This window comes from Neomonachus schauinslandi, chromosome 5 (assembly GCF_002201575.2).
Source record: "Neomonachus schauinslandi chromosome 5, ASM220157v2, whole genome shotgun sequence".
NCBI lineage: Eukaryota > Metazoa > Chordata > Mammalia > Carnivora > Phocidae > Neomonachus > Neomonachus schauinslandi.
In genome coordinates, this window is record NC_058407.1 from 79,277,043 (window position 1) to 79,299,770 (window position 22,728).

The window sequence follows — 22,728 nt, forward strand, 5'->3', positions numbered from 1 at the left end:
CCAAGCACTGTGTCTGGTGTGATGGGAGAGAGAGGGGGCCCGCCTAGGTCTCATACCCTCTCTTGGGTGGTGGAGGGATCCCATTGTTTCTTAACCATGCCATCTTAAGAGTTATTAGGTGGGAAAGAGTTATTAGGTGCCTCTTCTAAAAGAGGCAGGATAAAACATAACAGATGTCCAAGGCATGTTTTATATGTGATAGTTTAATTAAGGTTGATATTGTGGTCTTAGGATGTCAGTGGGTCCATTGAGTGTCACTTACTGAGCAACTGGTTTTCTGGATATTATCATCAAAGACATTTAGGTCCTCAAAGGAAGGACCTGTGTCTTTTTGAGAATTAGGAGAATAAATACCAACATTTGTGCAAAGGGAGGAAAAAGTAGGAAAGCATTATAGGAATCTTGTGAAACATATCATAAAGCTGCTTTCTTCAGACTGCAGAGGCAGTAATTTGGATTTACCAAATGTGATGTCAGGTCTAGCTTTAGCTTTTCACTTGCCCTGTGGTGTCTCCAGCAGGACATTGGCATGGGCTGAGCATACCGTCCTTGGCAGGGCTCATAAATGGAACCAGTGCAGGTTAACTTTGGGTGGGGAAGGAAGTACTTTGAAATGTATGGGTATTATTGAAATAACTTTCTATGTACTTTATTATAGGAGAAAACACTCAGTATTGAAGACCAAGATTCCAAATGACTGTAATTTCAATTATTCTTTAAGCTCTATTTCATTGGTTTTCTAATAATTCATATATTTTTCTTTAAAAAGAAGAGGAGTATTTTTTTTAATAATTATCATGAAGGTTTGAGAATAACACTTAAGATTCAGATACATTCAAAACTTTAAGATATATTTAGATAAGTTAAGATGACTTAATATTTAAAGGCATAATGCACTTAATTTTCCGTTTGGTCCATTGTGGACTCATGCTGAGCAGGAAACTATTAGTTCCTTGATAGAGTGCTAACTTTTGAAACTTAGATCTTTAATATGTTCAGATTCTCACTCTGAACTGTTTTTTTGTTTTGTTTTTTAAAGATTTTTTTATGTATTTATTTGACAGAGAGAGACACAGTGAGAGAGGGAACACAAGCAGGGGGAGTGGGAAGGGGAGAAGCAGGCTTCCCACCGAGCAGGACCCTGGGATCCTGACCTTACGCTTAATGACTGAGCCACCCAGGCGCCCCGCTGAGCTGGTTTTCATGTTCAGTAACTAAATGTGAACTTATCTGGACTATTTCCACACCTTTATTATTGTTTTTTTTTTCCTTGAAGTCTTAGTTAAGAGACCACAGTAGGTGGTCAGTTGTATTTGTTTAATGAAATGAGTGTAGCGTATATCAGTGTGCCTAATGAGCAGCGGGTCTATGTCATTTTTCCTATTAAATATCATATTTGAATAACATTTCTCACCAAGAAGTTGAGTAAATTTAGATTTACTAAATTAAATAAGTCATTATTATGTGTTTTCTCTGCACCAGGCACTGCTTAGTTTTTTGGCTTTGAAGTACTTATTTATGGTAAATACTATATTGCATGTATAATTCCACCATAAAACCAGTATGGTAGCCCTTAAAGATAATAGCAATTTTTATCTCTTTTGAATTTCCTTGCTGTTCTTTTCAGTTAGAGTATTGATAGTTTGTATGGAACACATTTATGGATGTGTTTTCTCACTTGGATTTCTGTGCTAGTCTCTCAAGTAGTACCTTCCTCACTCCCACCAGTCTGCTCTCAGCCCGGCCACCAGAGAGATCTTTCTAGAAATAAGCCAGATCACGCTGACCTTTCTCTGCTCCTTCCAGTGGCTCCTGTCTCACTTGGAGTAAAAGCCAGAGTCTTTACTATGACCTAGGAGGCCTATAGGATGTGGCCTTTGAATCCTTGACCTCTCTGACCTCCTTTCCAATAGCTTACCTTCTTCCTCACTGCTATCAGCCACGATGTCTTCCTTGCAGGCCCTCGAATACGCCAAACAGGTTCCCACCGGAGAGTCTGCATTTGTGTTCCCTCTGCCTGGAATGCAGATATCTTCCTCATGTCCTTTAAGTCTTTTAGCATGTTTTATGTTTCTTTTTTCTTTTTTTTTTTTAAAGATTTATTTATTTATTTGAGAGAGAGAATGAGAGAGAGCACATGAGAGAGGGGAGGGTCAGAGGGAGAAGCAGACTCCCTGCCGAGCAGGGAGCCCGATGCGGGACTCGATCCAGGGACTCCAGGATCATGACCTGAGCCAAAGGCAGTCGCTTAACCACCTGAGCCACCCAGGCGCCCTGTTTCTTCTTTTTCTATCGCATTTATCCCTTAGCACTCTATAAAATTTATGGATTTATTATTGTTTATTATTTGTCTACTCCCTGCTACCCCCAGCAAGAGTGAGTGTTGGTTTTCTTTGTTCTTAGAACAATGCCTTGCACATAGTAACTGCTCAGTAAATATTTGTGGAATGAATTTCCTGATGAAGAGATTTAAATAAATTTTTTCTGAAGTGATTACCTTACTGGTCAACTTCTTTCAGCAGTTAAGAGTAATAATAAATAGTAATGTTGATGAATATTATGACAGTTAATAATTACTGAGTATGTACTTTGTGCTAGGCATTTATAATCAATAATGTTCATGATGATGATGGCTAACCTTTAGTGAATGTTAACTTTGTACCAGGCATTTCGCATTATCAGATTAGTTGATTTTCAAATCAACTTTATAAAGTTAATACTAGTATGATCTAAATTTTATAATTAGGCCAGAGAAATAACTTTCCAACATCACGTATTTAGTATGAAATTGGTACAATTGTGATATTAGAATCTTAAAAGGAAACATATATTGTTAAATTTATTACTATCCCACTTTTGTCCTGTTCTAGCAGAAGTCAGTATGTCTCCTTGGGAACTTTTATTTGTGGTTATGATTATCACTCTCTGAAGAATTACTATTAGGATTAAGATTATCCTTGCATTTAGAGATAAATTCATTACCTGGTATTAAATACAACATCTAACTTAAGAGTACCACTATTTCTGTCTGCAGGGATTGGAATTTTTTTTTTTTTTTGTCTAACCTAGAAACAAGGGAAATAATTCAATGCATGCATGCGTCGCTTTCTTCAGCTGTTAGACTTATCTGCTTCTTTTTTTTACCTTTGATTTTGCCTTCACTTGGCTCTGCTTTCAGAGGTCATGTGCGTTGCTTCATTATTTTCAGGTAAGGATTCATTTACTCCATCCCACAGAGGTCTCTACTTTTTAATTAAAACACGCCAAAAGAGGATATATCTCTCATTTCAGCCACAGTTAGACCCTTGCCAATAACACAAATAAGTCTGGGATTATTTTCTTCCTGCACAGAAAAGGCTTAAAAGGGGGTCTTATGCCCATTGATTCCATCCTTACCAATTATAAGTGTGACTTTAAAATGACATCAGTGTGTGTGTGTGTGTGTTTTTAACTCCTGTTTATTCACATTTAGCCACTGTAAATTAAATGTTGGAACCTATGTCTCTGGGAGGTTAATTTTTAAGAGTTTTGAGCTCTTCCCTTTCCTGGTAGTTCTTAGAAATGTCCCAGATCCTTATTGACTCAAAACAAGAGTCATCTGCTTGTATTTTTAACAAGGCAATTGTTATACCCTCCAACTTTCTGGAAAAAAAAAATCCAGTTTCTCATGCTAGAATAATTGTGGGAATTGGTCTATAGCTGCCAGAGGTTTTTCTGGCCAGGGAACTTCTCTTGCCAACTGTTTCTTCCTAGATATGTTTCTCTTTTATGTGTGATTAGCCAGACAGTTGTAGATGGATCTCATATTCATCTCCTTTTGGAGAAGGTAGCACACTTAAAGGAACAGGGAAGAGGCATGTCCTTATAGCTATAAAACTTAATCACCAATAGCACTGTGCTTTGAAGATTTCCAAAGAAGGAAATATTTTTGGCTAACTTATGTTCTGTTTTGCCTAGGAGCTCTTACTGATTGGCTTACTCTTTAAGGTCTCTTTTAGCCATCCACTTCTAGAATGTATAATTAAATGTTACTGTATGATTTGCTGAGGGGATAAGCCAAGGATGAACAGTTCGTTTTATCATTATCACATATTTATTTAATCTTTCCTGCCTATGATCTTTCATCATCAACCTCATTTTGTCTTTTGCAATTTGGCTTCTTGACCTTCCTGATCCATTCATTCATTGAATTATTTTTTGTGTACTGACTACATGCTAGTCACTGTGCTACATAGTGAGGATGTAAAGATTAAAAATATACTCCTGCAAGGGGCACCTGGCTGGCTGAGTTGGAAGAGCATGCAACTCTTGATCTCGGGGTTATGAGTTTGAGCCCCATGTTGGGTGTATAGATTACTTTCATAAATAAATAAATGAATGTAAAAGAATATACTCCTCTTGCAGTCCTCAAGGATCTCACTGTTTATTAGAGACATTGTATCTTAGAAGTAGAATAGTAATAAATATCAGCTTGTAAGGGTGCATATCAAATATGGTGAGACCATAGAAGGAGACCCTCTGCCTCTGAAGGATGGATGGGTATGGGCTTTTTAGCTAAACATAAGTGCATTATGAGCCAAGAGAATAATATTTTTAAAAACCTGTAAATTTAAGCTATATTTTACAAGTATAGTAGAAATATGAAAACCATGTGTAGTAATCTGAAAACAGTTGAGGGACCTGGTATATTAATGTTCCATATATGCTCAAAAGAAAATACTTTCTCCAATTCTTGAATTTTATATGTTTCCATGAGGAGTTACATGTTTTATATATGCCCATTAGGTCAAGCCTGTTATTTATGGGTTTTAAGGCATGCATTCTTACCAAATTTTGTCTGTTTGCCCTATCAGTGGTTGAGAAGTGTGTTGAAATCTCTTACTATTGTTAATTGCTCCCTGTAGTTCTATAAGTTTGGTTTGATATAATATGAGGCTATTACCCAGGCACCCCTGTTATGTCTTTTTCTATCCTTATGTTCTGGGATGATTCTTATAATTATGTAGGACATGGTTGGATTTTTTTATCCAGTCCAAAAATCTGCTTTTTTGGGGGGGAAATCTGTCTTTTAAATGATAAGTTAAAAATTTAAATTTATTATGATTATTGTTGACTTATTTATATCCTCTTACTTTGTGCCTTATATTAATCATAATTTTCCCTGATTTTTCCTTTTTTCTTAAATTTTTTTTGTTCTGCTTATTTTTCTTTTTATTGTTTCTTAAATTTTTTTTATGTTTTGCTTATTTTTCTTTTTATTCCTTTCTTCTCTTTCCATTCCTTCTGTATTTATATACTCTGTTTCTGTTGTTTCAGTAGTTAAAAGAAATTATACTCTACATACTTAAGAAAGTATAAAGGTGGGCGCCTGGGTGGCTCAGTCGTTAAGTGTCTGCCTTCGGCTTGGGTCATGATCCCAGAGTCCTGGGATCGAGCCCCGCATCGGACTCCCTGCTCCATGGGGAGCCTGCTTCTCCCTCTTCCACTCCCCCTGCTTGTGTTCCCTCTCTCACTGTATCTCTGTGTGTCAAATAAATAAATAAAATCTTAAAAAAAAAGAAAGTATAAAGGTAATTGATATTTTAACTCATTTGTGTATAATTCAGAACCATGGGACTATTTCATTCTGAGGGGCAGAGGGAGAGGGAGGGAGAGAATCCTTAAGCAGACTTCCCGCTGAGTGACAAGGCAGATTCAGGGCTCGATCCCAGGACCCTAAGATCATGACCTGAGCTGAAATAAAGAGTCAGATGTTTAACCGACTGAGCCACCCAGGCGCCCCGTTTTGTCTTAAAACATTCATAATAGTTACCTCATATTTTTCAGTTGATAATTACACTATCTATTGTTTTTGCTTATGCATGTTTGTTGCCTTGTCTTATTAGTGATTTAAAAAATTTTTAAGCTCATATTTCTTTGAATTTAATCTACAGCATAACAGTTATAAACTCTGGACAAAGTATAAAAAAAATAACTATGTGAAGGTGTGAATGACCAAAAGCAGTAGAAACCTGGGGTAGGGTAGGTTGTCTATACTTGGAGGAAAAGAGTGTCCCTAGGGTGAGTTTTCCATTTTATGACTTTTTTTTCCTGAGAACACCTCCAAAATGGTGCCAAATTGGTCTTGGTGGCCAAAACTTAGAAAGGAATGTCAATCTGATAGGCGTAAACATCTGAACCTGAACTTTGCCTCGTGAGTCACTTTTACCAGTGCCAATGATTTTCTAGCTCTCGGCAGATGACTGAGAACTGATAGTAGTCAAGGTCAACTCAGCATCACTAAATACTTGATCTCAACTGGTAGAGATGCTCATTCATATCCTGAGGAAGGCATTTTGCAAATGCTTTTGACTTTTATGAAAACAGTAATAGGCAGACTAGGAGAAAATGCTGTACAAACTGACTTGCAACATTACTGGATTCCAAGAGGTCAAGGAGAGAGGGGGAGAGAGGGGAGAGAGGATCAAGAAGAGGAAGTTAGATGCAGAACTTCGGAAGATCCGAGAAGAAAAAGTGGGTTAGGGCTTGAAGCTTTCAAAATATATGGACAAATCCTCTCTGAAATCATAGTCAGGTACATGTTTCTCTTTGAAAGGCAACATGTAACTTAGTATCTCTCCATCTTCTCCCCCCCTCCCTCCAGTTTCATCAGCATCTGTGCTCTGAAGATAATTGTTTCACAAAATGATGGCTTCTTGCAGTGATTTCTAAAAAGGTTAATATGTGCAAGACGTCATTGCCTTTGGAGTCCACATGATACCGCCCTTTTTAAAGGTCTTTAAGTCACTCAGGCTAAGTGATAGCAATCATTGAAAAACTTAACAAGGATTCATCCAGTCTTTTAGGGGTTTCTGTGCAGTAGTACTTCAACATTTAGTGTTGATGCTATAAGTTATATGTGATTTAAATTGATTTGGTCTTTTTCATGGAAAAATAACTGTAGACATTTTAAAGACCTAAGAGCAAGCACAATTTCAACTTTGGAAGAAACCAGTTTTAGAAATATTAGCAGCCACCAACCTGTGTATGATTGAAATACTTCAATATGGAATTAAGCATACTTTTAATATTTAAGCTTAAAATATTTGTGTTAGTAAAAAATGTTACTGTAGTAAGAAATCTAAAAGGAGAAAATAAAAGAAGATACTGTTAAATTTTGTTGGTTTAATTTTTAGAAATCACACATTTTTTTTAAGGAGAACATTAACCTTTTTTTAAAGTTTTTTTTTTTTTTAAGATTTTATTTATTTATTTGAGAGAGAGAGAGCATAAGCAGGGGGAGCGGCAGGCAGAGGGAGAAGCAGGCTCCTTGATGAGCAAGGAGCCCGATGTGGGTCTTGATCCCAGGACGCTGGGATCATGACCCGAGCCAAAGGTAGACGCTTAACTGACTGAGCCACCCAGGTGCCTGGAACCACACATTTCAAATGGCAAACAAAAGTGAAATTAATTCTTCTTTTCATTATAGACAGGCAAAGTAGGAATATAGCTATGAGTGAATTTGGTATGTTGCATCTGTTTTGCATTTATAAAGTAGAACACTTTTTGGCAGAAAGTTTTGGCAATGGTTATTTCTCTCTTTGCATGATTTGAATTGCTTATGGCTTTGTGCAGGGATTATGTTCATGAGACCTATCAGTTATAAGGTATGAGATTGGACATCTGAAGAATTTCCTGTTCAGTTACTCTGAATTATGAGACAAATTAACAGGCATACATACAAACAAGAATCTATAGGCTTGAGGTTGGTTCCTTACTTGGGCAACTACAAATTGTACAAAAGTCCTATAAGTACAAAATGTCCATATTACTAAATGGCAAGATCTTAAGATCTTTTGGCACCATGTTCTGAGACAATGATGAGTGAACAGAACAAAATCACATACTTGTACTTTGCTTGGAATGATAAAATAATACATCAACTTAAAAACATTGATACTAAACAGTTAAACATTCACACTACACTGAAAATATTGTGTCGGTTTGCTATTAAGGAATGATACCACAAGCCAGCTCTAATAACAAAATAGGAGAAATGAAAAAAAAAAACAAACAAAAACCAGAAAAAGAAGGAACTTGTGAGATCACAACTGCCCCATTTAAGAAATAAGGTACAGAGAGGTTAAAGGACCAGTGTAGACACAGCTGGTTTTGTAGTGGCAGACCAAGGATTAAAACTTAGTTTTTGTTTTTTTTTTTTTTCTTCTGTTCTTGTGCTGCTTCTAAATGAAGGTGAAAGAGGGAGGTGAATAGGTGCCAGGGTTGTGGGGGCTTTGGGATGGCAGGTGGTGGGGTTTTGTGGGGAGGATGGATAGTTTAGGTAAGACGCCAGAGGACTGCAGAATTTAAGAGAGAAATTTATATGGCTGGCAAAATGAACCCAGATTTGGGGATAAAGTTATTTGTGGTCAAGTTCTGGTCAAGTACTTTTAGGGCAATTCCTTTTTTTTTTTTTAAGGGATTTTATTTATTTATTTGTCAGAGAGAGAGCGAGAACGGGAGAGTGAGGGAGCACAAGCTGGGGGAGTGGCAGGCAGTTGGAGAAGTAGACTCCCCACTGAGCAGCGAGCCCGATGCCATGTGGGACTCGATCCCAGGACCCTGAGATCATGACCTGAGCCGAAGGCAGACGCTTAAGGGACTGAGCCACCTAGGCATCCTGAGGGCAATTCCATCATGCTTATGAACTTAGCCACAATCCTAACCCCCTTTCTTAGTACACGTTTTTGATAATATCCATTGTGGATTCCCCACTTTCTCTTTCTCCCTAAATTCCTTTTGTTTAAATGTGCTTCAGAGTGGATTTCATCAGAAATGAACTATATCACTTAATGGTACACACATGGTAGGCCAACATCAGGAAAATAATATACTTATTTTACAAAGTATTCAAACTAGAAATAGTTTCTTTTGTGGTTTCTGAAGGAAAAAGATAACGATTGTTAACTTTAAAAATAAAAGTTTTTTTATCAGCAAAATTGGGTTTATTTGGGAATAACAGAATTGCAATTTGGGTCATGCAGGCTGTGGCAAAACCATAGGCAAGTCCAACAAACAAAGGAGAGGACCATTATTTTATGGAGAAGGAGGAAGAAGTTGAGAGGGATGGTTTTGAAGGAAAGTCCATTGGAGAAAAGCATGAGTCCAGGGTGATGATAGTTTCTCAATGGCTGAGTTTCAAGGGTGGTTGATTTCTTATAGAAGACGCAGTATATACATCTTTCCTTTTGGGGGCCTGTAATTGATGATTCTTCCTGTTGATTTTTTTTTTTTTTTGTTGGAGTCTGTACTTGACAATTCTTCATGTAATTGACCTTGAGTGGTATGGCCTCCTCTTCCAATCTCCCCTTCATCCTCCCTACTCCATTTTTGTAAGATTTCCCTTTTTTCACATGACTAACATATTTTACCTACTATGTGACATTTTTCTTCACAGTTGGTGGAATAATAAGGGACTAGAGATCAAAGGATAATTTGCTTTCTTTTGGAAATCTTTTAAAAAATCTGATAGCCATGTATTTTTATACAATAATTTGTTTATACTCCATGCATATTTCTGAAATAGCTACTATTTAGTCTTGCCAATTTATGCCTTCTATATCAACGGAATTATATAGCATTTACTAGTTTGGGACTTGCTTCTTTTAAGCTCAACTTTATGTCTTTGAGACTTTTTTAATTGGGTTGAAAGGGGCTATATGAGTTATAGTTATTTAAAATAGGCTATCTTGGCCTCTTTCAGGATTTGATATTTTTGATAATTTTCTGAAACACATCTGGATGGGAAATGTTACCCACCCCTTCCTTATATCTACTTTTAGGCAACTGTTTATTGGTTCCAGTTATTTTTACTGTTTCTATGACTTACCAAAAATAACCTTATTGACTTATTCAGTGATTCAAAAAGACACCCATTCACTCAGTTAATAATTATTTAGCACCTTCCATGTTTGAGGTCTAATGCTTAAAGTTGGGCATATTATGGTGAGCAAAACAGAAATGATCTCTCTTGGAACTTATCATTTATAGCATTAGAGACCTACGTATAAAAAAAATTATGATGGAGTGTGATAAGTTTGATTGATAGAGGATAGCCTAGAGTACTATGGGAATGCAGAACAGGTACTCCTGATCCATTTAAGGAAGGTGAGAGATTTTAAAAAGATTTATTTATTTATTTGAGAGAGAGAGAGAAAGAGAGAGAGAGAGTGCAGGAGGGGCAGAGGGAGAGAGAATCTCAAGATTCTCTCAAGATTCTCAGGAGAGAATCTCTGCAAGGAGCGTGGAGCCCCACCTGGGGCTCGATCTCATGACCCTGAGATCACGACCTGAACCAAAACCAAGAGTCCGATGCTTAACCGAGTGTGCCACCTAGGCGCCCCTGGAGAGATTTTTAAAAAAATACAGAATCTTGGTCTTGATCCCCAGAAGTTTTGATTCTGTAGATCTGGACCAAAGAAACTCGTTGTTGTTGTTAGTGTTATGGTAATGATTATTACTTTAACTCCCCACATGGTCTAGCCAATTAGCCAAGTTTAGAAAATACTGTGTATGAGCGATTAACACGGGCAGTAATCACGGCAGGGTCTCTTAATGAACTAGCTAGGGATGGGATAATGGTTTTTAGATAATTTCTGCCCATAGGCCAAAGGTTGAACTTTGTATTAATCCCTATTCAATTGTAAATTCTTGTCCTTAGGTCATAAAAGTTAACTGCTCCAGTGGTGGGTGAGCCTGCAGGTGGGTGAGCCTGCATGGCAGGATGCATGGAAAGGACCTGGGATTCTTGTGTAGCTATAAACCCAGTGAGAGTCAGAGGTGGGCCTGACTGCCACGGAAGCTGCCATGACCTGAGGACACATAACTGTAAGCATTGTATCAGAAGGAAGGAGGCAAGAGTCCCCTGTGGAGCACTCGTTGGAGGGCCTATCTGGACTCATGCGGATAGTCTAGGATCATATTTAAGGGGGATGTTGACACTTGGGGTGTATGAAAAGATGTTGAGCTCCCTGATAAATATCCCTGTGAGAAAGAATTGGAGAGAAATAGTCTTATTCATCCCAGAAAAAGAAAACTTAGTGTACATAGTTCCAGAGGAAAGAACTGGGACTAAGAAGAGAAGGTTATTTGGGAAGCAAGTCTCATTTTACTCACTGACTAACTTATTCATGTAACAGATATTTAATATCTACTATAACTCATGCTCGAAGTTGCCAAAGATATAATAGTAAACAAGATGGATTCAGTTCCTGACGTCATGAAGCTGTAATTTATTGGAAGATCCAGACAATTAAGCAAGCAGTTTAATGAAAATGTGATAAGTGCAGTAACGGGAAACACAGGGTGCTATTTCCCCTCCATATAAAACACCTCTCTGATATTCATGCTATCAGAAAGATGGTAAATGATGGCTACTCTGACCTTGGAGGTATTCAAGAAGAGGCTGTGGGAGTAATGAAGACGTTGTGCCAATAACTGCCATTAAAATCCTATTTAGCTTTTAGCATCAGTGATGGTCTGTGTCTTTGTAACAGACTCACACTCCTTGCTTTTTTCCCCCTTCCTATCCCGTCCTTCCTTTTCTTCCATTTTCATTTGCAATTATTTAAGTCTCTATGATGGAATGATTTTGTGATTTTCACAGATGTTTGTCTATAAAGAATAGGACCAATTCTTAGAACTGAAGTCATTCTTAGTTATTATGTTTTAATCTGGGCTATCATGTAATTGAGGAGAGGTATAAGTGTTTACATAAATGCACTGTGATCTGATTTATAGCTTCAGTTTTTCTCATTCCTCTTGATGATTAACCCATGCAGGTAGGGACTCGTAGTGGGCTTTATAGTGGGGGTCTATATTTCTGGGGGATGGGTAGGCACAAAGAATGAGTAGAACATCAATGCTGCTTTTCATATAATATTTATGTGTTCTAAAAAAGATTATGGTTGTTTTGATCGTTATATTTTGAATTCTTAACACGTCTTAAATAATTAGAAGAGCTTTTAATTCGTAGCACTTAAGAAAAATTAAGTATTCTGTTGTGACATTCTCAGGACTCTCTGAGCCTTTCACATTCAGTGTTCTAGGCTGAAGCTGGATATTGTGGAGGTTTGTGTTTACTTTCTCTTGACCCAATATGACTTCCTGTTTCTAAGAAAAACAGTTTTAAAGACTTTTAAAAGGAATATCTTGCATGCTTGGCAACTCTTGTAAAACCACATGTTAGTAAACCAGTGTGAATGAAGTATATATGAAAAAAAAATCAAAGAAAGAACCATATTGCTCGACCAAGTTAGCATTTTGTTTTGTGGAAATTGGACGCCATAGAAAAATTTGGTGATTTAGGAAGTGTCTGCTTTTGGTAACCAGACAAATCAGGAACCAAAAGTTTCATTTTGATTTAGTTAGTCATCCTAATTCAAGGGGACAATTGATCACAAATTGGGGTTTACTCAGTGCTGAGTTGATGCATACTAGTGATTCTGGTTATATGGGTTTTTGTTTGCTTGTTTTTTTTTTGTTTGTTTGTTTGTTTGTTGCAACTCGGGCACCTCCTTTCAAATGAATTCATAAATTTAGAACTAATTCACATGCATTCTCACAATATCCTGGAAAAAAAATCCAGTTATTCCTACCACTTAGCCAATGAAGAAAATGAATATTAGTGAATAAGGTTTGGTAGTTAGATAATTCTCTTTGAACAGGAGGTTCACGTCTCCTGGCTCTCAGGTCAGAGATTGAGCTTCTCTCTTGGTATTGTCCTAGAAATTGGCTTCTAATGAATATTTTAATAGGAATTAAATATGTTTTTGTAACTATAAGGGTGATTTATTCATTTGATTAATATTCACTGAGTACCTAGTATGTGTCAGGCATTCTTCTAGAAGCAGACTGTATGGTAAGGAATAAGGCAGGCAAGTTCTTTGATTTTTTTTTTAAAGATTTTATTTATTTGAGAGAAACAGAGAGACAGAGAATGAGGAGAGGGAAGAGAGAGAAGCAGGCTCCCCTCTGAGCAGGGAGGCAGATGTGGGGCTCCATCCCAGGACCCTGAGATCATGACCTGAGCTGAAGGCAGATGCTTAACCAACTGAGCCACCTAGGTGCCCCACGTTCCTTGATTTTTATTTATCTATTAAACACTTATTTAAAGGCTTACTATGTGCCAGAAACCATACTAGGTTCTTCAGAGATATTAGGTCATTTAATTGTCCTAGCAATGCTATGAGGTAGGTATCTTTATTATACCAGTATAAAGAGGGAGGCTCAAAGTCACCTAGCTAGGAAGCGGCTGACCCAGGGTTTGAATGCAGGATATCTCATTACCACCCATTTTATGGTCCTTCTGTGAGCCCGATCTCCTGAGCTCACACGTTCCTTGTTAAAAAACAAACAAACAAACAAAATATCCCACCAAACACACACACAGGAAAAAAATAAAGGAAAATCAAAACTATGTAATCTGACCACTGTTAATAATTTGGTGTCTGTGTTCCGTTCCTTATATGTGTATGTTTAGAGGGTGTGTGGGTGTGTGTTTAAATATATATGATATCTTGTTGGTTTGTTACCACTTATTTTCATAAACATATTATAAATATTTTGCAGGCCAGTGCATTTTAAAAATAAACTTTTAAATAGCTTTACAGTGTTCCATCATTTGTCTATATCATGATTTACCTAACCTGTTTCCTTCCCCTTAACCAAAATTTTCAATTTCATAAACCCTGCTTTAATTAGTATCTTTATAACAAAATCTTTTTACAAATTTATGATTGTTAAAAAGTTTTTTGGTGAAAAATGGTATTCATACTTTTTGTAAATATTTATACAGTAGCCACATGAAGTCTGTGCTTTATGAACATGATGAGGTTATCAACGTCAACATGCTTTGTCTTCTAGGTTAGTGGATGACAGATGTGTCGTGCACCCGGAGGCAGGAGACCTCGCCAACCCTCCCAAAAAATTCAGAGGTAAGAAATAAATATATATATTTTTTATTATATGACATAAGGGCATGAGATTATTTTTGTGTCTTAAAATAAGTCATGTTAAAACTTTATTCAGTGTGACACTTTCACGTATAAATATGTCCACTGAAAAGTCTTTCAAAAATTTCTTCATTGTTTTTCTTCTTTTACACATTGAAGATTTACAAGGAAAGAGTAATTTCAATTTTTGTTTTGCTGGACAATAGTCAGTCTCTTGAAGGGAAATCTTGATGATGAACTCTGAAAGGCTACTTTCCAAACCAATAAATACAGCCAAATATTTATTTATGTATTCCTGGGACAATTATACTATAAATGTTTGTGTTTCATTATCAGCTCTTTATCTTAAATCTCCAGGAGGGTAACAGTGATTTGTTCTTGTAGCTTTTAAAATGTCACTTTGGGGGCGCCTGGGTGGCTCAGTTGGTTAAGCGACTGCCTTCGGCTCAGGTCATGATCCTGGAGTCCCTGGATCGAGTCCCGCATCGGGCTCCCTGCTCGGCAGGGAGTCTGCCTCTCCCTCTGACCCTCCCCCCTCTCATATGCTCTCTTTCTCAGTCTCTCTCTCTCAAATAAATAAATAAAATCTTTAAAAAAAAAATAAAATGTCACTTTGGATGGCATGTAATAACAGATAATTGTCTTAGAACTCCTTTCTAAGTATAATTTTAGAGTTAGCTTGATAATATCAACTGAGACATGGGCCATAATAGGAGACCGATTGTAACTGGACTGTTAGGAAGGACGGATTAATGGAATCTGCAAAGAATCATAGACAAACTAAAATCAGCAGTTAAAAGCTTGCTCAAATCAATTCTGTAGTTTGTGTGTACTTACAATAATAAAAATAATTTTAAAGCAGCATTCACTTTGAACACACTGTGGAAGCATTCCTTCTCATACTGGTGAAAAGCAGCTTTAATGCGGGATAAAATTCCAGAGAGAGAAAGTGGAAGGGATTCCCCAGAGTCCCAGACCCAAGTCAGGATGTTCACATTCGGCAAATGTTTCCCTTGTTTCACTCCCTGTGACAGACACTTTTCCACCCAATTCTCATTATAAGAATATCATATATATTTCATTTTCTCTATACTCAGAACCTTGCGGAGTGACAAGCCCAATAAATATTTTTTTTGAATTAGATCGGTCACTTTGAAGGAGAACTCCCATTTTTTCCTCCATGTGGAGAAATTAACATAAAACCCGCCGTGGGAGAGACACTGCCCATTAGAAGCACCCACGAAACTAGTCAGTAGGGACTCTCCCCTCACTCTGGGCAAGTGAGGTGTTCCCTCAACGGCCCTCACTGAGGACAGACTCACCATAAAACTGCCAGCGAGGAGAGTCAGCAGTGCGACTGATGAGTAAATAGTGCTGTGGCGTTTCTAAGGCAAACGGGGAAAACAAATCTGTCTCTGTAACAGGAAAAAGCATGGGGTTCAGGTTTTGACTGTGCTGCTCACTGGCTGTGTCATTTTAAGTAGGTCGCCTAACCACTTTGAGCCTCAAAGGGCATTTGTCGTTGGCTGGTGAGAGCAAGGGTGGGTCATAACAAGAACAATGTCCCCCTGCCCCCACCAGAGCTTTGTGAGGCTCGAAATCTTCCCAGAGAATAAAAGTGAAGTGTTTTAAATCATTATAGAAAAGACGGTTAACTTATCATCGAAAGGCATAATGTATTTCCTTTTAACGTATTTGACTCTGCTCTTATGTTGTACTCTCTTCGAGGACAGGATTCTACTTTTTCCTTGTTTTCCAGGCACTTGCCCATCCTAGACATCCCAAAAGCTAGACATTAGATGCTTTTGGATGAGAGACCCAAACGTTCCCTGGGGTCACATGATAGAACTTGGTTCCCAGGGTCGCTCCACACATCACCGCCATGCGATCGGGTAGTCTTACTCCTCTGGCGGTCAGGGGAGATTAATCTTTCAAAGATAACCTTCAGGGTTTGTGGCCACCTTTTCTTTCTTTTCCTCTTTCCCAGTGAAGTGAATTGTTTTAAAGCGTGAAGATTATTTTAGTGTATTTGAGGGAGCCCTGTGGTAACACTCTGTACCCAGTAGGTAATTATATACAGATGCTTGGTGTCATGTTATTCGGTGGGCACTGGTTCAAAGTATGAATCACTGAGGTGCTCCATCCTGCCCTTGGAAGGCTGGCTTTTCCTGTAATCTAATACTCTCCATCATTGTCCTTGCTAGTTTGCTCTGATTTTCTACCTCTAGTTGAAGACTAACCCATTTTTCTTATGCCATTCATCATCAGAGAAGGAGAGTCCTTTCTTCTTCTTCTGGGGATTGAGGGTTTCCTTTTATCTTAAAGCTCTGACTCTTCTCTGATGATTCTTGGAACCCCGTCATGACAGAGTCCCAGTGGATAATGCCCTGAGATGGGCTTGCCTTGGTCTTCAGACTCCTCAGCCAAGTTTCCAGAGCACCCTCCCTCATTGTTACTTTTTAGATAAGGTGAAGAAACAATAGCATATTGTGGTTCCGCTACACCTCAGTTCCTCTTGCCTCAGCCATACAAATGATAGTCTCAAATTAATTTGAAAAGATTTTTGTTTCTCAGTATATTATTTGTCCGAGTGAACCATACAATTTTAGAGCTTCTAGGCAATTAAAAGTTAATCTAGTGCAACTCCCCCAGTTTTTGGAATGAGGAACCAGAGCTCCAAAAGGGTTAAAGTGATTCTCTCCAATATACACAACTATGCAGCAAAACATTCTTTTGACTGTGTCACATTGCCTCATGTATGAAAAGAGGAAACGGAGTTTTTTTTTTTTTTTAAAGATTTTATTTATTTGAGAAAGAGAGAGAGAGCACAAGCAGGGGGAGTGGCAGGGGGAGAAGGAGAAGCAGACTCCCTGCTGAACAGGGAGCCCGATGTGGGGCTCGATCCCAGGACTCCAGGATCATGACCCGAGCCGAAGGCAGACGCTTAACTGACTGAGCCACCCAGGCTCCCTGAGGAAACTGAGTTTTTTTTTTTTTTTTAAAGATTTTTTTTATTTATTTATTTGAGAGAGAGAATGAGATAGAGAGAGAGCATGAGAGGGGGAAGGGTCAGAGGGAGAAGCAGGCTCCCCGCTGAGCAGGGAGCCCGATGCGGGACTCGATCCAGGGACTCCAGGATCATGACCTGAGCCGAAGGCAGTCGCTTAACCAACTGAGCCACCCAGGCGCCCGGAAACTGAGTTTTAACAATAACTTCCCAAGGGCTATTTAAAACCTGATTGACAGTTGTTTTTCAGTAGAAACCACGTAATCAGACTAATATTAACAGAAGCACAGTGGCTTTCTCTTGTCAGTGCATAATTCCTCTCATGGTTAAATACTGCCTATTTTCTTAAGAGATAAACCTTAAACTTTGGAATAAATTCAGATGTACAGAGGAGTTATAAAAGTAGTACAGAGGGTTCCTCTTCACCCAGTTGCCCCTTGTGTTAGCATCTTCCATAACCATGGTGCATTTGTCAAAACTAAGAAATTACCATTTGTACATTACTATTGACTAAGTTCCAGACTTCCTTTGGATTTCACCAGTTTTTTGACTGCTCTCCCTTCCTCATCCCTGATCCCATCCAGGACCCCACGGGGCATTTAGTCATCCTGCTCCTTAGTCTAATCTGGTCTCTGACATTTCCTCAGTCTTTCCATGTTTCATGACCTTGATACTTTTGAAGAATGCTGGCCAGGTATTTTGTAGAATGTCCCCTCATTTGGGGTCTGCCTGATGTTTTTCTCATGATTAGACTGGGGTTAAGTTTTTGAGAAGAATACCACTGAGGGGGGCACCTAGGTCACTCAGTTGGTTAAGCATCTGCCTTTGGCTCAGGTCATGATCCCAGGGTCCTGGGATCGAGTCCTGCATCGGGCTCCCTGCTCGGCGGGAACCCTGCTTCTCCCTCTCCCACTCCCCCTGCTTGTGTTCCCTCTCTCGCTCTGTCTCTCTCTGTCAAATAAATAAATAAAATCTTAAAAAAAATAACCCTATAAAGTGGAAATTGTTGCTATTCCCAGTTTTGCAGTTGACAGAGTTAAGTATAAAGAAGTTATGTAGCCATCTTTAGGTCACTGACTCCAGAGCTTTTTGTTTTTAATCACTCTACCATACTATTTATTGAATTATCCTCTCCTATAAGTTTTACTTAGTGGTTCTGTATACCCACATAGATTAAATCTAATCCCTCTTCCACATGACAGCCCTTTGAAGTATTGTTTAGAATGATCACATTTCTGCAGATCTTTCCTTCTACAGGCTTACTTTTTAAAAGTCTTTCACTTGTGGCCATTCACAAATTCCTCACAGTGATTTCTCTAGTTTTCATTATACTGTTTTGTTTGTTTTCTGGTTAGGCTCCCGTTTGTCAATGTAATCCTTAGAGGTGTAGAAAGAAGAGAACATAGTACATTTGGTTGCAGTATGATGAGGATTTTCCTCTGTTTGGGATCTTATGCTTGTGGCCCAAGAGTCCTGGGCAGGACTCCCTAACTCACCTCCAGCTGTTAGTCAAACCCAGACTCCTGACGCTTTTCATTTGTATCTCTGAATCCTCATTTTCCTCCTCCTGTGCTGTATAATTGGTACGTTAGAAGCAAGTAGAGAATCTGTTACATTTCATTTTATTAGCATTGATTGGCTTATTATTCTAGCCTGCCACTCACTCTGTCTCTCACTCTAGCTCTCTCTCTCTCAGATCCTAACTCTTATCCAAATTATTTATTCAAATTCCCAGACTTACAACACCTTGAAATTTGTTAAGTTGGTAAAAGGTAGATGTGTGATCCTCTGAATCCATGTGTTATTCCAGTGTTATTGAATATCTCTGAGGAGAAATAGAGTATGATTGTGTTAGAGTCTCTACAAATCAGACTTTGGAAGACATGGGAGGTGATCTCTGGAAGCATGGATGAAGAAATGGGGGGAAGTGAGCCTAGGGAAAGAAAAGGCAACAAATTGTCCATTACCGTCCATCACTGTGGCAACTGGAACTCAGTGCTGCTGGGGCCCTCTGAGACTCCATGAGGACCATGCCTCCAAATCTCCTGCCCAAGGACAGAAAAGCTGGGGCCAACTTCCATCCTCTATGGGTTACGGGTTGCCCCTAAAAAGGCATTATCACCCTCTTCCACAACATACATCTGGGCTACTCCTGCTTGTAGCTGAGCCAGTTCTCCAAGAGTCAGGGAAAGCTTTCAAGAAGAGAAGAGAGATGGGGGAATTGGGGGTTGGAGGCTGTTAGCATGCTGGAAACTGTCCACTGTAGTTGTCAGTGAACTTGGGCCTGAAGACACATAGTCACATTACTTGTGCATGCTCAGAAGCTGCACCTGTTTCTTTATTTGAAAGCCCTGCAGTTAGGCTATAAACTGTATGAGGGTAAAGACTGTGATAGCCTTGCCTTCTGGGGAATTACCAAGATTAAGAACAGTGCTTTGCATATTGTCGGTGCTGAATTAATTTTTGTTGAATGAATGAATAAAGTTCTAGAAAAAATTGCAATTCTTTTATTTTTATTATGTTATGTTAATCACCATACATCATTAGTTTTTGATGTAGTGTTCCATGATTCACTGTTTATGTATAACACCCAGTGCTCCCTTCAGTACGTGCCCTCTTTAATACCCATCACCAGGCTAACCCATCCCCCTACACCCCTCCCCTCTAGAACCCTCAGTTTGTTTCTCAGAGTCCACAGTCTCTCATGGTTTGTCTCCCCCTCCGATTTCCTCCCCTTCATTCTTCCCCTCCTGCTATCTTCTTCTTCTTCTTCTTCTTTTTTTTTTTTTTAACATATGATGTATCATTTGTTTCAGAGGTACAGGTCTGTGATTCAACAGTCTTTCTTAAAGACAATATAATTTCAGGTCTGTCGTCAGATCCTTTTTTGGGATCTTAACACCACCCAGCATATAACAAAGTCGCTGGCTGATTAGTTGTTTTATAATAAAGCAATGTGTAGACATGTTATTTTGTTATAGTCTTAAAATCTAGTCCTCTAGATTTAAGTTCATTGGTGTCAAGGGTGCATTTTAACATATTAATCTGTAGGGTGAATAGCAGAAGATGAAAACTTCTACATGTATCAAGTGAAGTTTTTTTAGGTTATAGCATTTTGTAGTTTCCTACAAAGAAGTCTAGAAAATTCCAATGGATTTCTAAGCCAAAAATTACATGATTAATGCAAAAAAAACCCCTTTAAAACCTCCAGTTGAATGTTACTGCTGCACCGACCCTGTGTGTATGTGGTAAGTCATCATACTAAGAACCTTCTACAGCTAAGTCCATGTTATTAAACTCTAAGAAGCAGTGGAAACTGGTTAATAAGTTTACTCTTCTCAGTGAGGTTTCAGAGAAGGGCCAAAGGTTGAAATGAAAATAGATTGCTTTTCCTCTTTGCTGCTTCCTTAGGAGCTGGTCAGGATTGTAAAAGTGCTGGCGCTGTAAGATGCTTCAGTCTGTATTGGATGGAGGCAGTTGCTGTGGTTCTGAATGGTCAAATAGGACTACTTTTGAAGTCTCACGAATCGCTATTTAGGGCAACAATCACACAATTAATTATGTATCTAAAATGTATATGGCACACGGACTTTGATTTGTGGCTCTAAGCTGTGAAGTTTAGTTCTCTCCTTTAAGAGCAAGAAGGGACAGGCAGAAAACGAACACTTGTGTTGTGTGTGTTTCATGGCGTTAGGACAGCGGTGACTCCCCCACTTTCTAATCATCTCTCAAGGGGCTGATTTTCCTGTGCTGCCAGTGCTCGTGTAAAAGTCTCCCTTCCAATATTGAGTATGAAGTTAGTTACGTGTCTACATTCCCTGTAAGTATTGAGTAAGTACCCTTTGTTAGAATTTTAATAGCCAAGACTACTCTTTCTGAGATAGAAAGTTCTAAATGTTGAATTTCTTTTTTTTTTTTTTAAAGATTTTATTTATTTATTTGACAGAGAAAGACACAGCGAGAGAGGGAACACAAGCAGGGGGAGTGGGAGAGGGAGAAGCAGGCTTCCCGCAGAGCAGGGAGCCCGATGCGGGGCTTGATCCCAGGACCCTGAGATCGTGATCTGAGCCGAAGGCAGACGCTTAATGACTGAGCCACCCAGACGCCCCTAAATGTTGAATTTCTTTCTTTTTTTTTTTTTTAATTTTATTTATTTATTTGAGAGAGAGAGAATGAAGAGAGCACATGAGAGTGGGGAGGGTCAGAGGGAGAAGCAGACTCCCTGCCGAGCAGGGAGCCCGATGCGGGACTCGATCCCGGGACTCCAGGATCATGACCTGAGCCGAAGGCAGTCGCTTAACCAACTGAGCCACCCAGGTGCCCTAAATGTTGAATTTCTTAACTTTGAGTGCTTATGTTGACCTTTATCCATGTTACCGTGTTTAATTCTCAATAGCCCCATTTTACAAATGTGGAAACTACACTTTAGAGAAGTGAAGTAACATGTTTAAGGTCACACAGCTACCAGCTAGGAGGTGAGGCAAGTTTGTTTCAAGCTGGTGTTCTTCAACATTATCAGGTCTTGGGATACTTTTTAGTAGAGATTTATTCAACATCCATTGTGTGCAATGCAGTATGTGAACTTGTTGGTATGGTTCAAACGAGTCAGAAATGAATGCTGCTCTCAAGGAATTTATAATCTAATGAGGGAGATAAGATGTATATATAAATAATTACAGCACAAGGTGGAAGCGATAAAGGCTAAATAAAAAAGTGTGGTGAAGGTATTGTAGGAGGATGGAGATTTTAATTTCCTGTTTTGAGAGATGAAGAAAGCTTCTTAATAAAGATAGCATTTGACCTGTAGCTTAAAAAATTTGTACCCACAAGGAAGGGAGATCTAGGTTTTTCAGGCTGAGGATGAACGTTTTCATAAAAGTAGTTCCTAGGGTAATAGTCTGCAAAGCTGAACTGCATCTTCTTTTCAAACAGTGACAGAACACTTGGCATTCTTTCAAGTATAATGCGAAGAAGAAAGCACTCAGCCATTTACCCCAATACATTTGGTCTTCTAGGAGATAGACAAGTTAGCCAATGATACTGAAATGTGACCAAGCCTACTCTCCTGCTACCACTGCGGATGTCACATTTGTTTAGTTTTCACTATATGTCAGGTAATGCTTCATTTTCTGTTAATCCATGTGATCCTTACATAACCCTAAGAGGTATGTATTATTACTGACACAGTATATCTGCATGAATTAGATAGGTGCTACACCAGAAATAAAACAACCACCACCACCAATGGCTTATATAAGATAGAAGTTATTTCTCTCTCATTTCATAGTTCCTAGGTGAGTGGATCAGAACCATCTTGGCAACCCTACCATCCTCAACACATGGCTCCCAAATTTGTTCCGTTTGTCACCATTTCCCAGTCAGTGGAAAGGGGGGAGGAGCACCTGGGGGGCTCAGTCGGTTAAGCGTCTGCCTTCAGCTCAGGTTGGGATCTTAGCGTCCTGGGATCGAGCCCCACGTTGGGCTCCCTGCTCAGCGGGGAGTCTGCTTCTCCCTCTCCCTTTGCCTCTGTTGCTCTCCTTGCTCACTTTCTCTCTCACTCTGTCTCTCAAATAAATAAAATCTTAAAAAAAAAGAAAGAAAGGGGATAAAAGGAATCCAGGGCAAGTAGATTTTTCTTTCAGGAACATCTGGAACCTCATATATCACTCGCATTCATACTTTATTGTCACATGGCATATTGGGTCGAATGGTGGCCCCCAAAGGTAAGTC

At 38.9% G+C, this 22,728-nt stretch overlaps 1 protein-coding gene across 1 annotated transcript in view; it reads left to right on the plus strand.

Annotated features, from left to right (window-relative positions):
- ITPR2 (inositol 1,4,5-trisphosphate receptor type 2) overlaps positions 1–22,728 on the plus strand; it is a 482,328-nt gene that overhangs the window by 21,239 nt on the left and 438,361 nt on the right. Inside the window, exon 2 of the mRNA XM_044915443.1 lies at positions 13,903–13,973. Coding sequence (XP_044771378.1) covers positions 13,903–13,973 — 71 coding nt within the window. The remainder of the gene's footprint in view (positions 1–13,902; positions 13,974–22,728) is intronic.